Source organism: Gnatocerus cornutus, chromosome 8 (genome assembly GCF_029298725.1).
Source record: "Gnatocerus cornutus isolate USDA-ARS CGAHR chromosome 8, icGnaCorn1.1, whole genome shotgun sequence".
In the NCBI taxonomy this organism is placed as follows: Eukaryota; Metazoa; Arthropoda; class Insecta; order Coleoptera; family Tenebrionidae; genus Gnatocerus; species Gnatocerus cornutus.
This window is the reverse complement of record NC_142240.1, coordinates 15,196,153-15,213,137: the sequence shown is the minus strand read 5'-3', so window position 1 is coordinate 15,213,137 and position 16,985 is coordinate 15,196,153. Positions and strand designations below refer to the sequence as shown.

The 16,985-nt window shown below is 36.0% G+C and overlaps 5 protein-coding genes across 8 annotated transcripts; 1 reads left to right on the top strand and 4 right to left on the bottom strand.

The window, feature by feature from the left end:
• Positions 1 to 15: 15 nt before the first annotated feature.
• LOC148170266 (monocarboxylate transporter 12-like) lies at positions 16 to 3,939 on the bottom strand. Its single transcript, XM_088043927.1, has 6 exons — positions 3,921 to 3,939; positions 3,780 to 3,867; positions 1,509 to 1,749; positions 1,166 to 1,436; positions 464 to 1,114; positions 16 to 424 (listed from the first exon to the last, which is right to left on the bottom strand). Exons 3-6 carry the CDS (start codon positions 1,581 to 1,583, stop codon positions 78 to 80), a joined length of 1,344 nt encoding a protein of 447 aa, XP_087900053.1. The 5' UTR covers positions 1,584 to 1,749; positions 3,780 to 3,867; positions 3,921 to 3,939; the 3' UTR covers positions 16 to 77.
• Positions 3,940 to 5,944: 2,005 nt separating this feature from the next.
• LOC148170265 (monocarboxylate transporter 12-like) lies at positions 5,945 to 7,771 on the bottom strand. Of its 2 annotated transcripts, none has more exons than XM_088043048.1 (4): positions 7,455 to 7,771; positions 7,111 to 7,381; positions 6,405 to 7,064; positions 5,945 to 6,364 (listed from the first exon to the last, which is right to left on the bottom strand). In XM_088043048.1, the coding sequence occupies exons 1-4, from the start codon at positions 7,527 to 7,529 to the stop codon at positions 6,015 to 6,017; spliced, it is 1,356 nt and encodes a 451-aa protein (XP_087899174.1). In that variant the 5' UTR covers positions 7,530 to 7,771; the 3' UTR covers positions 5,945 to 6,014. The 2 variants fall into 2 exon arrangements, with proteins under 2 accessions (XP_087899174.1, XP_087899175.1); XM_088043049.1 differs by having other exon boundaries at positions 6,227 to 6,348.
• Positions 7,772 to 7,874: 103 nt separating this feature from the next.
• Positions 7,875 to 9,885, bottom strand: LOC148170264 (monocarboxylate transporter 12-like). Of its 2 annotated transcripts, none has more exons than XM_088043044.1 (5): positions 9,432 to 9,885; positions 9,112 to 9,382; positions 8,776 to 9,063; positions 8,325 to 8,711; positions 7,875 to 8,277 (listed from the first exon to the last, which is right to left on the bottom strand). In XM_088043044.1, the coding sequence occupies exons 1-5, from the start codon at positions 9,522 to 9,524 to the stop codon at positions 7,910 to 7,912; spliced, it is 1,407 nt and encodes a 468-aa protein (XP_087899170.1). In that variant the 5' UTR covers positions 9,525 to 9,885; the 3' UTR covers positions 7,875 to 7,909. The 2 variants fall into 2 exon arrangements, with proteins under 2 accessions (XP_087899170.1, XP_087899171.1); XM_088043045.1 differs by having other exon boundaries at positions 9,544 to 9,885.
• A 99-nt stretch (positions 9,886 to 9,984) lies between these two features.
• Positions 9,985 to 11,601, bottom strand: LOC148170263 (monocarboxylate transporter 6-like). Its single transcript, XM_088043050.1, has 4 exons — positions 11,411 to 11,601; positions 11,096 to 11,366; positions 10,421 to 11,050; positions 9,985 to 10,373 (listed from the first exon to the last, which is right to left on the bottom strand). The coding sequence occupies exons 1-4, from the start codon at positions 11,480 to 11,482 to the stop codon at positions 10,015 to 10,017; spliced, it is 1,332 nt and encodes a 443-aa protein (XP_087899176.1). The 5' UTR covers positions 11,483 to 11,601; the 3' UTR covers positions 9,985 to 10,014.
• Positions 11,602 to 14,734: 3,133 nt separating this feature from the next.
• Positions 14,735 to 16,907, top strand: LOC148170262 (monocarboxylate transporter 6-like). Of its 2 annotated transcripts, none has more exons than XR_015770544.1 (5): positions 14,735 to 14,987; positions 15,036 to 15,306; positions 15,352 to 15,960; positions 16,006 to 16,422; positions 16,477 to 16,907. XR_015770544.1 is itself a non-coding variant. In XM_088043051.1 (5 exons), exons 1-5 carry the CDS (start codon positions 14,889 to 14,891, stop codon positions 16,501 to 16,503), a joined length of 1,311 nt encoding a protein of 436 aa, XP_087899177.1. In that variant the 5' UTR covers positions 14,735 to 14,888; the 3' UTR covers positions 16,504 to 16,907. The 2 variants fall into 2 exon arrangements, 1 of the variants encoding a protein (XP_087899177.1); XM_088043051.1 differs by having other exon boundaries at positions 16,006 to 16,310.
• Positions 16,908 to 16,985: the final 78 nt, after the last annotated feature.

Here is a 16,985-nt window from a genome sequence, read left to right as displayed (position 1 = left end):
CACCTCACTTCTCAATTGATAAAATGGAAGTTTCCTTTATTGGGTTATCTATTTAAAAATGTACAAAAACATTATTATCAGTTTCCTAGATTTATTTCTTCTGTTGCGGTTTTCTTTCTCTTACACTTTACAATGATTGCTTCTATGCTCCACATAATAATAGCTGTGAAAGTGATACAGTTCATCAACACAACACAAAGCACGTAACTTCCAGTGGCGTCGCGAACTGCCCCGAGAATAGGCCCACCTATGATGATACAAAATCCGTTCATCATCATCTCCATACCACTAGCAGATGCCAGTTTTTCTATTGGCACATGTGCAGGTATTACCAATCCCATGTAGACTTTTCGTATTCCTTTAGCAAGACCAAGACCTAGAGCGACCGCCAAGAGACCGTAAAAGTCCCTGGTCAACAAAAGAGCTTTAAAGAAAGGTTAACGTGCTCAAAGACATAACGTACTGAACCTGGTAACGATGAGTAAAACTAAACTGTACGCGTACATCAGTCGAGGCGGCTTCGTGAAATAGCTCCCGATGTGGGGGGCAAGAAACCTGAAGATTATATCGGTGACTCCTAGAGTTGAGAGAAAAGCAGCGATTTGAGTGGTGTCCAAATCGAAATCGTCCAGAATAAAAGGTGTAAGGACGGCGAAGTTAAGTTCGGCGAAAATTGCAATCGCCATCCCCATCATAATATTGACGAAAATGGGGTCTTTGAGGAGGTCGAGATCGAAGGTTTTAGACAGAGATTCCCAGAGCCTCCCGCATAGCGAGACTTTTTCTTTCACTGCTACCTTCTCTTGTTCACTGTCTAATAAGTCGATTTGTTCCTCGTTAGTTAACAATTCTTGTGTTTTATCAACTATCATGTGCCACTCCACAGGTTGTAGTAACGTCGCTGCAATGAACACGTGCGCGCAAACTCCCCCGAAAATCAAAGTAACACCCTCAGGAGTATAAATTTTCAACAAAAAATTGATCAACTGAGGGATGATAACCGGTCCAAATCCAGTAATTGTCATAGCGAGTCCCATAGCATAGTTGCGCTTCTTGACAAAATACATATTCAAGCAGAGACCATAAGCAGACTGGCACAGTCCGATTCCAAGAGCTACAACACAATTACAGTAGAAAAAATGTGATCTAGCGTGGTGCGTCATACAAGTTATCAGTCCATAAGAGATCATGAAGTGGGTAAAGGTCTTTGAGAAGGATGTCAGAACTACCCCTCCTGTTAAAAGCAATGCTGCCAACATCGCCACTTTCCGACATCCGAAATATTTGAGAAGCACTCCGTTAATTAGTCCAGTGATCATTCCGAAGGCCGCATTAAGATTTATAATTAAAGATCCTTGAGTTGCTGAGAGTCCAAGTTCAACGAATGTGTCCTTGAAGATAAGGCCGAAACAGTGGATTAATGGAACGGTGAGGAACTAAAACAAATTTAGCGCGGTTTGATCAAGGACACTATATTTAATTATTTATTATTATCGTTTCTCACTTACGTTACTGAGTGCGTTGGCAACGACGATTACCCAACCGTATCCTCCATCAGGTGGAACTTTCTTCATTTTTCCCATCCTGATGAACTGTTGAACTAGTTGAAATGGTTGAAAGTAACAGGTTTTGGCTGTTGTAGAATAATTACTGTTGTAAGGTTGTCAATTCTCATGCTGTATAATTGTTAACATTTATTATCGTCAGTATATACTACTCATCCCATTCCTCTTCAGGCGGTTATCAGTTCTGCCAATAGTAAAAAGGTGAAAGTGAATCACTGGCACTCGAGAGATTATACACTCAAGAAGGCCAAGTTTCATAACAAAATTTAAAAGGTCCTTGATCTTGTTGATCTATCCATATTTGAAGATAGGGCGTTTTAATGTAAAAAACAAAATAGCACGAAAACGAAAAAAGCTATTTACATGCGGTTTTTTGTAATTGAAAGAGCATAAAAAATTGTAGTGACGCTACCCTAAAAGATTTATATCTTGTTTTTATATATACAGGGTGATTTTTTTAAAACGGCAGGCGTTGTAGAATTTTTATTTATGAACCGATTTCAAAAATTTTAAAAACAAATTAAATGGTTTTTAATTTACTATAAACTGATGATTTTAAAATTTTTCTAAATGTCTTAGTTTCTGTTGGGCGATACTCAACTTTCTTATTTTAAATTGGAACCCATTTTTTTTTTCATAATTTGGAAGATATTAATTTTCTTGATTCAGAAATGTGCAATATGTTCTACTTTTACCAAAAATATTAAAAAAAAATATCAAAATTGAAAAAAAATAAGCAATAAAAGTTAATAAAATCTAGGTGCATGGTGTCAAATAAAAGAATGCCGTTATTGTAATGTCAAAAAGCAGCAAATAACAGAAAGAATCGGCATTTTTTTTTGAAATTATTAATAACAAAAAACAATAATAATAATAAAATAACAATAATAAAATCATTACTCATCAAAGTTTCGTTAATTTTCGGAGATGAATCACACCACCATCATAATATTTTTTTAAGGCGAATCTACGTGTTGATGACAATTGCTACATTGTAAATTATAAGTACAGCCTACTGCGATTATTTTAATGGGGCAATTTTCCAATATTCAATAAATATTATTAAAGGAAATAATATTTTAAATTTTTAGACCAAATTTTCGCCCAAAATTCACATTCAGCTTTTTTTTTACTTCTCAAAATTTCAAGTTTCGTCAACAGTTGTATTATTAATTTATCTATTTTTGTTGTTGATAATTTTTTATTTTTCATGCGGTTCAATATCCGTCATCATTCACGCTCATTTTTATTGAAAATTTTGAAAAAAAAAAATTGATTGAAGAAGATTTGAGCTTGTATTCATTTTATTAATTGCAACTGTCTGTATATGGTTGAGATTTTTCAAATGCGTAACCTTTAATGGTTCTTCAATGAACCAGAATTACATAGTTCCAGACTGAAATAATTCGAAACAAATTTTAAAACTCTAGTTAAACTCTGTATTTATTTCAAACTTACAAAAGAAACTTTAGAAAGCATTATTATTATTATTATTTTCTAAAGCATATTCTGGGAAAAAATGGATTTTTGGGTAGGTATGTACTCTCAGCATAGCAACGCAAGGAAGTGAAGTGGTTTTGCTGGCTGTAGATGCAATTCTGATTAAAACAAAGCACAGTAATCGACAGTTTGAAGATTTTAGAGCAATGACATTATTCAGAAATTCAAATAAGCAAACTTGATTTTTTATTTTTGTCAAGCTAGATTTGTCATGGAAACCACTATGCGATTGGCGCAAAAAGAAAGTCAATTTATTAATTAGGACGCCTGTTATTTTGTTAAAACTTTTGAAATTTTAGCGATTTCGGAATGGTGTCTGTTTTTTTCTTTAGCCTCAAGCAAAAAAGACCCTCGGTGTAAAAATAAAGGTTATTGCCACGTAATTATTTGTTTCTTTTTTTGTTCGTGGAATATTTGTGCAAAGAACTTTCAAACTGGTGCAGTATTTCTTTCTCCGTTGGATTTATAGTTGATTTAGTATTTTATTATCTAACCCTCGATCTGACCATACCTACAAGTGAGACTGATGGATACTGAAATTTACCGTTAGCATTTTAGTAGATCAAGGAACTTTTAATTCAACAATTTCGTTTCATAATCTTAAATGCTCCTTTAACTTAAAGGACTGACATCGACCACTTAACTTCTAAAAGCGCCTTTAAAGCAATTCTAACCTCAAAAACAGTTCGCTTCTTTATTGATTATTTTGCTTACCCGTTCGGATCTACCAGTTTTTTTATACGTTAACGTAAAATGACTTTTTGTTGGCACAAATGAACATTTAATGTTGCCTCCTAGAGTCCTAGAACCAACCGATAAACAATTCTTTGGTTTTACATAGCATATGTGATTTACTTTTCGTCTGACTGACTTATAACTTATGAGGTCATGAGACAAAATTCTGATAAAAACATCAATCGTGAATAGGAACCTTGAAACTAATAACCCAAATACTAGTACTACCAAATACCGAAAATATCCCTCGCATTTTCACTCCAATTGATCATTCAGTCTAAAATCTTGCATGCCTGAACAAGAAGTACTAAAAGTTTAATTAAAGTCTACCATAAATATGATGCTAATACTAAATACATGTTCGAACACCTAGCTACCTAACACTTCTTCTTATCACTTATATCTTCTATGCAAATTCAAACATAATTTTTAAAAACCCGGCTGATCATACGAACATGAAACTCCCTACTTTTAGTGAAGTTTAGAATAATGTGATTTCCGCTAAACGCCGCTTTAGTTAAAAATACATGTCACTATTTATGGAACAGCGAACCTCTTTAAAGGCGCTTTTACGGCACAACTATGAAACTGGCCCTGTGTGAGATTTTATCCTCCGACAGTATTTTTAAAATAGACCGTTGTGGTAGGGAAGGACAGAGTCAAGGGTTGGCAATGTTTTAACACCACCTTACCTGTTGCAACGTTATTAGTTTTCTCAAACACACTTTTTAAAAAACTAAATTGTTTATTTACAACAAACATTCTAATTTATACAATATAATACAATAAATAAACCGAGCTTAAAACGTATCGAAAAATACGTAACGGTTATTGTCAAACATCATATGCCCTCATATAAAATCTTTAAAACTGCTGTATTTTCAAGTTGGCACTCGTTTTCAGAAAGCATTTAATTTTAAGACTCGCGAAAAACAGTTATCAATCGGATATTTACTTAAATATACAGTCGACTCTCGATAATTTGAAACTCAAGGGACCAGGGAAAAAGTTCAAATTATTGAGAGTTCAAAATATATTGTGTTTCAAATAATCGAGAGAAAAAGAGAAGAAAATTCAAATTAACGAGAATTTGATTGAAAGTTTATTTTATTTATGTACATAGCATGTTTATTTTTCAAAACCCTTGATGAAGTGGATGCTAAAATGTCAAACTGTTTCGCTATATCTTTTTTTTTAAATTCCGCTCTCCACAGATTTTGATGAATTTTGATGAATTGAAAGACATTTATTCTTTCTCGAGCTCATGGCGCTTCAGTGACATAAACAATACAAATTTACGAAAGTAGACTAATACAGGCTAAAAGAGATTTTCTATAACGGCAAACAGACAAATTTAAGTTATTTTGTTTTGTTTTTTATAACAGACATCGGTAAAATTCACCACACAATTATCGCTGTCTGATGGTCGTCTTTTTCTGGTGAGGATTGGTGTGGAGTGATGTCGGTACCTATCACAAATAACACAATTTCAGAATCAAGTTTTGTGGTGGTTTACTTCTTTTGTGTAATCACCTCCCGCAATTAAGTCATACACACTTCCATTTTTAGTCTCTTTAGAATCTACTGCCTTAAAAATGATTAAAAATTGACCGAGTCATAAACAATAGTCTCCAAAATTCGATACTCATCGCATCTATTTCATTTATCTGTTGAACTTTTGCATAAGTATCCTTTTGACTGCACGTTTATCGCGCTTTACGTCTACCTTGACTTTTGATAAAATCGCGCAAATCTATTTTTTGATAGTCTGAATCGATAGTTTCAAAAAAAAAAGCTTGTTACTTGGTATCTATGCAAATTTTTTATACAGAGAGTTTACAAATGTTTGTCCATCAAGTGATCTCTGTGATAAGCAGATAACAGTTTGTATTGTGTGTTTTGATCAGTTTTACACTGTTGATGCCCATAGCCAATGCGACGACTCAACCGTAGCCATCGGGGGGCACTTTGTGTACAGTTTCTTGGTGACTATACGAAACAAAAGTGTTAAACATGGTACTTATCAGAATATGCTAATGCACTAACAAATATAGTTTTTCCAAAGAATAACAGTTGAATTACTATATTGTCTCATGTTTCCTGGCACTGAGAGTAAAGGAAGCGGCTCGACATTGTGCACCTCATTTTTCAATTGATAAAATGCAAGTTTTCTTTATTGGGTTATGTATTTAAAAATGTACAAAAATATTATTATCAGTTTCCTAGATCTATCTCTTCTGTCGTTGCTCTTTTCTTTCTCTTACACTTCACAATGATTGCTTCTATGGTCCACATAACAATCGCTGTGAAAGTGACGCAGTTCATCAACACGACACAAAGCACGTAACTTCCAGTGGCGTCGCGAACTGCGCCGAGAATAGGCCCACCTATGATGATACAAAATCCGTTCATCATCATCTCCATGCCACTAGCAGACGCCAGTTTTTCTATCGGCACATGTGCAGGTATTACCAATCCCATGTAGACTCTTCGCACTCCTTTAGCAACACCAAGACCTAGAGCCACCGCCAAGAGCGTGTAAAAGTCCCTGGTTAACAAAAGAGCTTTAAAGAAAGGTTTAACGTGCTCAGAGAAATAACATACTGAACCTGGTGACAATGAGGAATGCTAAACTGTAAGCGTACATGAGGCGAGGTGGCTTCGTGAAGTAATTTCCGATGTGGGGGGCAAGAAATCTGAAGATAATGTCGGTGATTCCTAGAGTTGAGAGAAAGGCAGCGATTTGAGTGGTGTCCAAACCGAAATCGTGCAGAATAAAAGGGGTGAGAACGGTGAAGTTAAGTTCGGCGAAAATGGCGATCGCCATCCCCATCATGAGGTTGACGAAGATGGGGTCTTTGAGGAGGTCAAAATCAAAGGTTTTCGACAGAGATTGCCAGAGCCTCCCGCATAGCGAGACTTTTTCTTTGTCTTTGATATCTGCTAGTTTTTTTTCTTCACTAACTAACAAGTCGATTTGTTCTTCTTTAGTTAATAATTCTTGAGTTTTATCAACTTTCATGTGCCACTCCACAGGTTGTAGTAACGTCGCTGCAATGAACACATGAGCGCAGACTCCCCCGAAAATCAAAGTAACACCTTCAGGAGTATGAATTTTTAACAAAAATCCGATCAACTGAGGGATGAGAATCGGTCCAAACCCTGTGATTGTCATAGCGAGTCCCATGGCATAGTTGCGCTTCTTTACAAAATACATGTTCAAGGACAGACTATAAGCAGACTGGCACAGTCCGATTCCAAGAGCTAAAACACAATAGAAAAAAATGTGAACTAGCGTGATGCGTCATACAAGTTATCAGTCCATAAGAGATGATGAAGTGGGTGAAGGTCTTAGAGAAGGACGTCAAAACTACCCCTCCTGTTAAAAACAGTGCTGCCAACATCCCCACTTTACGACATCCGAAAAATTTGAGAAGCACTCCATTAATTAGTCCGGTGATCATCCCAAAAGCCGCATTAAGATTTATAATTAAAGAACCTTGAGTTGCAGAAAGTCCAAGTTCAACGAATGTGTCCTTGAAGATAAGTCCGAAACAGTGGATTAATGGAACGGTGAGGAACTAAAACAAATTTAACGCGGTGTTATCAGGGACACCAACATAATTATTTATAATTATCTTAATTCTCACTTACGTTACTGAGTGCGTTAGCAAGGACTATTACCCAACCATATCCTCCATCAGGTGGAACTTTCTTCATTTTTCCCATCCTGACGATGAGTCTGAACTAGCTGAAATAGTTGACAGCAACAGGTTTTTGCTGTTGTTGAATAATTACAGTTGTAAGGTTGTTGTTTCTCATGCTATATAATTGTTAGCATTTATTATCGTCAGTATGTAATGTTCATGCCATTCCTTTTTAAGCGGTTATCAGTACTGCCAATAGTAAAAAAGTGAACGTGTATCGCCGGCACTCGAGACATAATAGACTGAGAGATTTTATCGTACGACTGTATTTTTAAAATAGGCCGTCGTGGTAGGGAAGGACAGTGTGTTGGCAATGTTTTGACACCACTTTACCTGTTGCAACGTTATCAGTTTTCTCAAACACAAATTTTAAAAAACTAAATTCTTTATTTACAACAAACATTATATTTTATTGAGAGGATGACTTTCTTCAACTTCACTAGCCTTCGGGTCTTTCTTACCCTTTCTAAATTTGAGAAAGATCTCTTCAAAACTCCATAAAAATATTGTCACAAAAGTAACGCAGTTCATGATAACAATACAAGAGTAATAGCTCCCGGTCGTATCACGAACTACCCCCAAAATCGAGCCCCCAACTAAAATACAGAAACCGTTGGTCATCATTTCCATCCCCGACGCCGAAGGCAGTTTGTCAAGACTGACGTGACCTGGAATAATCAGTCCCACGTAGACTCTCCTGATTCCTTTAGCAACCCCTAGGCCCGTCGCCGCCACCAGAAACATTGGAAACGTCGAAGAGAACAACAGTACTATTAACAATAAAATAAATAAAGAAATTATGTTGTGACAAACTCACCAGTTCTCATGACGATTAGTATAACTAAAGTGAAGACGAAGAGTTGTCGTGGCGTCTTTTTCGAATATTTGCCTATGTAAGGCGCAAGAAACCGGAAGATGATGTCTGCAAACCCTGATAGTGACATGAAAGTTGCAATTTGATCGGTGTTCAATCCATAATCGTTTAATATAAATGGAGTGAGGACGTTGAAGTTCAATTCTGAGAAAATCGCGCATGCCATTCCAATGAGAATGTTGATGAAGATGGGGTCTTTGAGTAGGTCGAGGTCGAAAACGTTGACCACAACACTGAGGCACTTACTACGGGGTTTCTTAGTGTCTTCAATTTTATCGAGGTCTAAATGACTATCGAAGATCTCCAAATCGCGACATTGTTCTTCCTCATCTACAATTAGCCGAAATTAGTCTAAAAAAAAGAACATGTATAACAATTCGTTTAAACTGATTACTTCTTTCTTCATTACTTCTTGGTTCGGTAAGCGTCTCATTTTTCATGTGCCATTTAACGGGTTGCAACAACATCGCTGTAACAAAGAAATGTGCACACACCCCTCCTAAAATCAGAAGAACTCCTTCCGGGGTGTAAAACTTCATCAAAACATTGACGAGTTGAGGGAAGACAATGGAACCAAAACCCATAATTGTAACAGCGCAACTAAAAGCTTGACTTTTTCGCTTCTTGAAATAACAATTCAAGGCGTAACTATAAGAAGACCGACACATGGCAAATCCGATGGCTAAAACCAACAAGTTACATTATTGTCGCTACCTTAATACAAACAAACAAGCAAGTAATCCGTACGCTAGTATAAAACCTTGGAAATTCTGCACGAAAGACGTAATTACGATTCCAGAGACGTACAACACCGCCGCAAGTAGTGCGAGTTTCCGATACCCCATCTTCTTGAGGAGGACTCCATTTAACAGTCCCGTTAATAATCCAAAAGCTGCGTGTAAATTTACTATGAGGGAACTCTGAGCTGCTGATAATCCAAGTTCTGCGAATGTGTCTTTGAAGATTAGCCCGAAGCAATGCATCATCGGAACATAGATGAACTGAAAAAACGTAAAATTGCATCAGCGAATTTTGAATGAGAAGACTTACGCTGTTAAGCCCCATTGCAGTAGCGATGACCCAGCCATAACCTCCATCAGGCGGCACCTTTTTCGTGATCTCCACTGTTTTTGCATTTTTCATTGTGCAACTAATTACTTACTCATATCGTGCTTTGGTCGCTTATATAGACCATTGTTACTCATTCTTGATTAGATATTGTCGGAACAATTGGGAGCTACTTGTGCTCCATATCTGATATTGATTTTACGTGTGCCATTCTTTGCCGAATGTTTTAGGGTCGATTACGAGATTGTAGGCTTGATAATGAATGATAGGAACGAAGAGCGCATTTTTAAGCGTACAGGCAACTGTAATGAAATTAAGAAACTGTCGAGCAGGACTTATTATTCCGGGACTCCGTCATGTGCTGACGTCAACCGGAATTCACGCGCAGCGGAGTAGTTCGAACTTCTCATCGTTTTTAACTTGGTTTTTAAAATCACAGAATTATAATGCGATTTGATTACAATAGAATAGCACGTATTTATTTTTTATTACATCAGCGTGCTTGCTATTACTTCAATCGTCCGACGTGAACGTGTTCCTTTCTCCAATGCTTTATTTATTACTATTATACAGGTTTTTCACAATGTGTATCTTCGAATTCACTACGAGTTTTCATTTTTTTATACTTACAAATAACAGCTTCTGTCGACCACATGAGGATAGTTAATATAGTAATACAATTCATAACAATTATACAAATTACGTAACTCCCTGTGGCATCCCTTAGCACCCCCAAAATCGGTCCTCCAATTAAAGTACAGCATCCTCTCGCCATTAAGTCCATCCCCGCCGCCGATGGTAACTTTTCCAAGGACACATAATCCGGAATAACCAACCACATGTAAACTTTCCGAATGCCTTTCGCCATTCCAAGGGTAAATCCGATAATTAATAACACGTAGAAATTATCAAAGAGAATGATAGCTGTAACCGCTCACTTAACAATGGAAAAAAGATTTTGATCTACTCACTGAATTTGATCAACATTAAAATTACCAGAGAGTACGCGAACATGAGTCTGGAGTTCTTCGCGAAGTAGTTTCCAATGTAAGGACTCACGAATCTCGAAATCATATCGGCGACTCCAAGAACTGAAAGAAACGTGGCGATTTGCGAGGTGGTCAGCGCATAGTCCTGAAGAATAAAAGGAAGAAGGAGAGTGAAGTTCAACTCTGCGAAGCTTGCAAGAGCTAAGCCCACGAGGATGTTGTCAAAGATCGGATCCTTCAGTAAATCAAGGTCGAAGGTTCTGCAGAGAGTCATGAACATGGAACGGCAGCAGCTTTCTTTTTCGCTTGTGATGGGTTTGTCGGGTTCGGTCATTTCGATGCGTTCTTCGGTGGTTCCATCATTTTTCATATGCCACTCCACTGGTTGTAGGAGAGCAGCGCCGATGAAGACGTGAGCGCACATCCCTCCATACAACAGAATGACTTCCTCAGGAGAGAAGATCTTGAGGAGGTACCCTAAAGCTTGGGGGATTAAGATAGGGCCGAAACCGGCCACCGTCATCACGAACCCCGTCACCAAACTCCTCTTCTTCTTGAAATATAAGTTGATGGCGAGTCTTTGCGTGGACTCGCTCATTTGCATACCCAACGCTACAAATCAGTAATTACCACACGAAACAGGAAGGTAACACCTACAAGTGATGACGCCGTACGTAAAGAGGATGCTAATAAAACTCCGAGAGAACGACGTCAACACCATTCCGAGTGTGAGAAAAAACGCCGATAAAATTGCGGTTTTGCGACACCCATACATCTTTTGAAGAACCCCGGTAATGGGGCCTGTCAACATCCCGAAAGCTCCATTGAGGTTGATGATCAAAGAGCCTTGCATCGCCGATAATTCAAGTTCCGCGAAGGTGTCTTTGAGGATGAGCCCGAAGCATTGTATCAAAGATAAAGTAATAAACTAAAAGTTTTAATGAAGAGTGTTAGTGCTTTGTGAGTACTCACATTAGTCAAGGCGCTGGCGAAGACGATAACCCATCCATAGCCTCCATCTGGTTGTTTTCTGGAGACACCCATGTTTGAAAGTCACCAGGATTTACTACCAACTTTTTTCCATTATATAACAACTAGGTGCGATGCACAACAATAGTCTATAAGACGATTAATTAGCGACTAAACATCAGAAAGAAAATGGTAAAAAAAATATTGCAACGGGGAGTGGAAAGCAAGGTTATGCTTTTCCTCTTTTCTCAAGTGCCCTTGAAAAGACAGTTCTGTTTTTATGACATCCGGACTTTTGGGAGTGAAGGGCGAGCTTTTAAAGCTGAAGCTCGTTTTCGAGTTTCAATTTTAACCCTTTCCTGGAGAGATAGTCAAAGAAGCGCAACTTCTATAAATACAACGGATTGAATAATATGGCGATTAATGTATTAATTGAATAATTATAGCATGGAATGAGACTATTCAGTGATTAGTGCGTTGTGTTCTCATTCATGGAAAAACACCTTTATGAAATCGTAATAAAAAATTAATTTGAATTTCAGCGTCCCCAGAAATGGTCGAAACACGTGTTCTCACCTGTTGCATTATTTTTTAAACATTGCTATAACAAACGACGATTCTTTAAATATTTATTTATTTATTTACAATTCTACATAAAACAGAGACTTTTAATATTACCGCAGGCTAAAAAGTTAATTATGTTTCTGTTAGCGTAACTCCACGTTTATAATTAAAAACTAGAAGAAATATTTAATTCGCAAATTAACTCAATTCCGTCATTTTATAGCAAATTCTTTAGTTTTTTTTGACCGTAAACACAAATTTTAATTCCTAATTCTTTTGAGTGACGTAGTTGTGAAAATACATTTCGTTGTCACACATAAAAGATAAAAAATTCATAGATTATATTTTATTTAAAACGTATGTAGGTACTTTATATTACACATTCCGTTTGCGTAGTCTAATAAGCGGATTTCTCAATTAAAACAATTATAATTATAGACAATTTGTTCCATATCACTGATATCACAAAAACACAGTTATATGAATAATGGCGGTTTAATCGGTTTGAAAATAATTGTGTAAAATGCGCTTAAACGACGATCAAAAAACTAGAGTAGGAAATACAAATATTTTGCAGCAAAGCTTTACTATTTAATAGACGTAATATTTTTTAATGTAATAATTGTTATATGTACTATATTGAAATGTCAATTACTATTAAATTTATTAAAACACGATTATAAATTATGAATATGTTACACATTTTACTAATGAATCTACATAATTGCTATTTATGAACCCAGAGGCAGAAGTGATTCATTTTAGACCAACACGTCATGTGATAAAGCACACTTCTTCCTCGTGTTTCATACAAAATTTTTGATAATTTGGCTAACAAAATGCATTAAAATTAAGATTTCACAAGATCTATATTTTTTTCGCACAATTTAACAATTTTTTGTAACTAGTGACTATTTTAGAGACTTGACAATTTTTTTTATTACTATGCATGTCATAACTGAGCTATCACATTTTTTTTCTTATAGTTGCAATCCAGTTAAAAATGAATTGCATTTGTTATAAATGACAGGCGTCAAAGTGGCAATTTTAATGTCATGTGTCTATGTCATTTGCTCCATTGTTATGGTTATTTACATTTTAATGACTTGTGAATAATTGTAGCTGGTGAAATGCGTGTTTAGCTGCTTAGTGGCAGATAAAAATTTTAATTTTATTACTGTTCATATATCGTAATGTCTGGACACGTATTTTTTTCGAGAAATATGTTATTTTTGCTGTCTCACTTTTTCTTGCTTTTTAAAAATTATAATTAAAATTATTTAATGTAAAAACAAAAGTATTAAGGGCATAAACATAAAAACCTCATTTTCAGACAATACGAATATTGTTTGGAAATTTAAATGACAAATAAAAATTTGTGACTTTGATATCGCTAAATAAAGCTTTCGGATTAACTTACTTGAATGGCTCCGATTCTTTGCCTGCAGCGTTTGTTTTACCTTTTGTTTTAGTCTAAACTTCATTCACATTCAACACAAGTAGTGTCGCTAACTACTTTTAACATCTCGAAGAATTTAAAACTATCATGTGGGACTGTAATCAAATTTCTGGCAGCTCAGGAAGTTGCTAACATATTTTATAACTTCTTGTTTTATTATAATGTCAAAGGATCCAATTTTATAGCACAATAAATATTTGCAAATAAAATTAATTTTTTTAAACGAACAATTCAATCAATTGGTAATAAATTAATTCTTGGTAATTAGGAAAAACTTTTTACAACAGTGAAACATTATTGTTATTGCTGTCGTTTTTGACTACTGTGTGGCAGATAGTGCCATGACTCATGACCTAGTCTATTTAATCGCAAAAACGGAAAATGCGTGCGTATTACTGTCAAATTAATGCAATTTCTGGTGCCGAAATTGTGGACTTTAACTCTCTAGAAAAATATGGAGTAATAAATAAAAATTGAATATGAGTTGAATGAAAAAAAACATTAAGTACCATTTTAAACGCTCATTGTTACTAGTAAAAGTTATTTATTATTTAGTAAATGAGTTAAAATGTTTGTACTGCTTGTCACTGTCCTAAAAGCGACCGTGTTTAAACACATCAAATTCCGATAAAAACAAATTTAATTTATCCTTTAATACTGAGTATATTGTACCTATTTTATTGCCCTATATCATATTTGTCGAGCATGTATTGATTTCTGGATTTGCTTACTTATTTATTATCGAACGTGGAAAAATAGTACGAAATATTTTTTACTGTAATTTTAGGTTTTTCGTAGAAAGGCTCTTTTATGTGCAATAAAAGGCTGTTTTTAAAATTATTTGCATAAATGCATGAAATTACCAATTTCTACCTGTTAAATATATTTTGAAATACTGTGGCCCTTTCTATCGCGGAAAATTGTAAACCACTCAGACCTCACTTTTTCTTTCTACTGAGTAAGTGGCCCTAAGTAAACGCCATTTTTTGACAATAAATATACAGTTAAGTGAAATATTACCAAATTATCATATCACAAATATCATGTAGAATTTTTAATTTGGTACACTAAACTTTTCGTTGGGATTTAAATGTGTAACACGTCGTTTATCATAGTCGAAACACACAAAAAAGCAATAAAAACGCTGTTTCGTTTTGTATTTTTCTACTTCTTATAATTAGAACTGTAATGCTTAAAGGTGATATTGAAGTGAACACTAATAAGTTTTTTCTAGACAAACAGTGGGGGTACATAATTTTAAAAGAGAAAGTTCAAGATCAAGTATAAATGCAAATTTATCTGTCAAGATAAATCAGTAATCATTGACAATAACAGGTGTGTTTGATTTATGTCGCATCTTGAGTGATTTGTAACACTGTAGCAATACTTTCTGAACCATCAAACATTTTTATTTTCGACAACGAATTTATCTGCCGACATTTCTCTTCATTTTCAAGAATGACCATCGAAAGTAAAAAGGAAATGAGATCGCTGAATAAAGTACCCCCTGATGGTGGCTACGGGTGGATAATAGTCCTTGCCAGCGGTTTAAGCAGCGTAAGCGCTCACGATCATCAAAACAAAGTAATCCCTTATTTATTGTAGTTCATCATTCTTTCACTCCTCCAATGTTTTGGTCTTATTTTTAAAGACACGTTTTCGGATTTGGGTCTTTCAGCGACGCAAGCTGCCATCATTGTAAATTTGAACGCTTCCATTGGAAAAATTGCTGGACCTTTCACTGCAGTGTTCCTTAAAATTTTTGGTTGTCGAAAAATTGCGTTTTTAGCAGGAGCACTCTTCATGTTTGGGGTGATTTTGACTTCGTTCTCGACGAGTTTTTGGCTCTTCGTAGTGTCGTACGGAATTGTCGCATGTAGCTTACAAATTAGTCGTTTCTTGGTATAACTGAGAGTTTTAGCAATGGGGATGCAAATGGGGGAGAGCACAAGTAGACTAGCTGTGAATCTCTACTTCCGGAAAAAAAGGAACGTAGCTATGGGGATGGTTGTTACTGGTGCTGGTTTCGGACCGATTTTAATGCCGCAACTCATCAGATTTTTACTGAAAGTCTACACTGCGCAGGAAGTCACTCTCATGTATGCAGGGATATGTGCTCACGTATTTGTAGCAGCTATGCTTCTTCAACCTGTAAAGTGGCATATGAAGACCGAGGTTGCAACTCCAGAAGAAGATCAGCTGTTGGACTGTAATTCTAAAGATAAGACGGTTTTCTGTGGTAACATCACCAAACTGTTCGACCTCGATCTTCTCAAAGATCCAATTTTTAACAACATTCTTTTTGGACTTGCTCTGGCCACGTTCGCAGAGTTGAACTTCACTCTTTTAATGCCGTTTATTCTGCACGATTTTGGACTTAACACCGATCAAATCGCAACTTTCATTTCCACTTTAGGTGTCGCTGATATGTCCTTCAGGTTTTTGGGGCCGTACGTAGGGAACTATTTTACGAAACCTTCAAGACTAATGTATGCGTACTCCCTCAGCCTCCTGGTGGTAGTCAGATTCAGTAAGTTGAAGGAACTGTGGTACTTTTAGTGTAACAAATTTTTAGCTATTCTTTTTACAAAGAACTATTATGTTCTTCTTGCTATCGCTTTCGCGTGGGGGATTGCTAAAGGAGTGAGGAAAGTGTACATGTGGTTGGTTATTCCAGATTATGTGACCGTGGATAAGTTACCATCGGCTGGAGGCATCGAGACGTTGGCGAATGGGACTTGCATTTTGATCGGGGGGCCTATAATGGGGGCTCTTCGTGACGCCACCGGGAGTTACGTTACTTGCATTATAGTCATGAATTGTGTCACGATGGTTACAATTCTTATGTGGTCAATTGAGGCTGTTATTTTAGGGTGTAAGGTAAAAAGAGTTCGAGAAATTTAACAAATTAAGGTTTCGTTTTGTATTAAATTGACTATTTTGAAGTGAATAGCCATTGTGAAGTTAAGAAGATTAGCTTTAAATGTGCACGGTGTGCCCTTTGTTCCTTTTGATGTTAGTTTTCCACCTGAAATATTTATTTTAGGTGTTCCCGGAACGTCGTCTGCATTAAGTGATACAAAGTGATTCCTTCGGTGCACTCGAAGTAAAATTAATTTAGTTAAGGCATGACTAGACTGTTTTTCCCCGAAATAAATAATAGGTGTTGTACGTGCGAAAAATGTTTCCATCGCCCACAGACAACTTGATTTGTTTGTGACAAATTAAAAAAGTAAAATCCATCAGCTTTAAAAAATTAACACCCCTCAATAACGAAACGGGTCTCCAATGGTAAACATCAGGATCATGCCTCTGGTTCGATTATTGAATCATTTTATATTTACACCTGTAATATCACGTTTCGAGTTCGTTGCTAAAAAATCACGTCTATAGATTTAGCAGTTCCTAATTCAAACGGACCACAAATTGGATTTTTATTGTACTCTTGAAAGACAATAAAAGAATCTGAGCCAATTATCCGTTCAGGATTCATTATTTCGTCAAAGAACTGTATTTTCTTCAATATTACACACGCTTGATTAATTCCGTTTCGGA

Excerpts from the sequence above, each read along its gene's own strand:
- LOC148170266 (XM_088043927.1), bottom strand. The coding sequence starts at position 1,583 with ATGGGAAAAATGAAGAAAGTTCCACCTGATGGAGGATACGGTTGGGTA. Across the intron at positions 1,115-1,165 it reads CTCTTATGGACTGATAACTT|CTCTTGGAATCGGACTGTGC; the intron begins GTATGACGCACC and ends ATTGTGTTGTAG. Across the intron at positions 425-463 it reads ACTCATCGTTACCAGGTTCA|CTCTTTTGTTGACCAGGGAC; the intron begins GTACGTTATGTC and ends CTTTCTTTAAAG.
- LOC148170265 (XM_088043048.1), bottom strand. The coding sequence starts at position 7,529 with ATGGGAAAAATGAAGAAAGTTCCACCTGATGGAGGATATGGTTGGGTA. Across the intron at positions 7,065-7,110 it reads CTCTTATGGACTGATAACTT|CTCTTGGAATCGGACTGTGC; the intron begins GTATGACGCATC and ends ATTGTGTTTTAG. Across the intron at positions 6,365-6,404 it reads CCTCATTGTCACCAGGTTCA|CTCTTTTGTTAACCAGGGAC; the intron begins GTATGTTATTTC and ends CTTTCTTTAAAG.
- LOC148170264 (XM_088043044.1), bottom strand. The coding sequence starts at position 9,524 with ATGAAAAATGCAAAAACAGTGGAGATCACGAAAAAGGTGCCGCCTGAT. Across the intron at positions 9,383-9,431 it reads CTGCAATGGGGCTTAACAGC|TTCATCTATGTTCCGATGAT; the intron begins GTAAGTCTTCTC and ends ACGTTTTTTCAG. Across the intron at positions 8,278-8,324 it reads ACTAATCGTCATGAGAACTG|TACTGTTGTTCTCTTCGACG; the intron begins GTGAGTTTGTCA and ends TATTGTTAATAG.
- LOC148170263 (XM_088043050.1), bottom strand. The coding sequence starts at position 11,482 with ATGGGTGTCTCCAGAAAACAACCAGATGGAGGCTATGGATGGGTTATC. Across the intron at positions 11,051-11,095 it reads TACGTACGGCGTCATCACTT|CGTTGGGTATGCAAATGAGC; the intron begins GTAGGTGTTACC and ends ACTGATTTGTAG. Across the intron at positions 10,374-10,420 it reads TTTAATGTTGATCAAATTCA|CTATCATTCTCTTTGATAAT; the intron begins GTGAGTAGATCA and ends GAGCGGTTACAG.
- LOC148170262 (XM_088043051.1), top strand. The coding sequence starts at position 14,889 with ATGACCATCGAAAGTAAAAAGGAAATGAGATCGCTGAATAAAGTACCC. Across the intron at positions 14,988-15,035 it reads TTGCCAGCGGTTTAAGCAGC|TTCATCATTCTTTCACTCCT; the intron begins GTAAGCGCTCAC and ends TATTTATTGTAG. Across the intron at positions 16,311-16,476 it reads CTGTTATTTTAGGGTGTAAG|GTGTTCCCGGAACGTCGTCT; the intron begins GTAAAAAGAGTT and ends TATTTATTTTAG.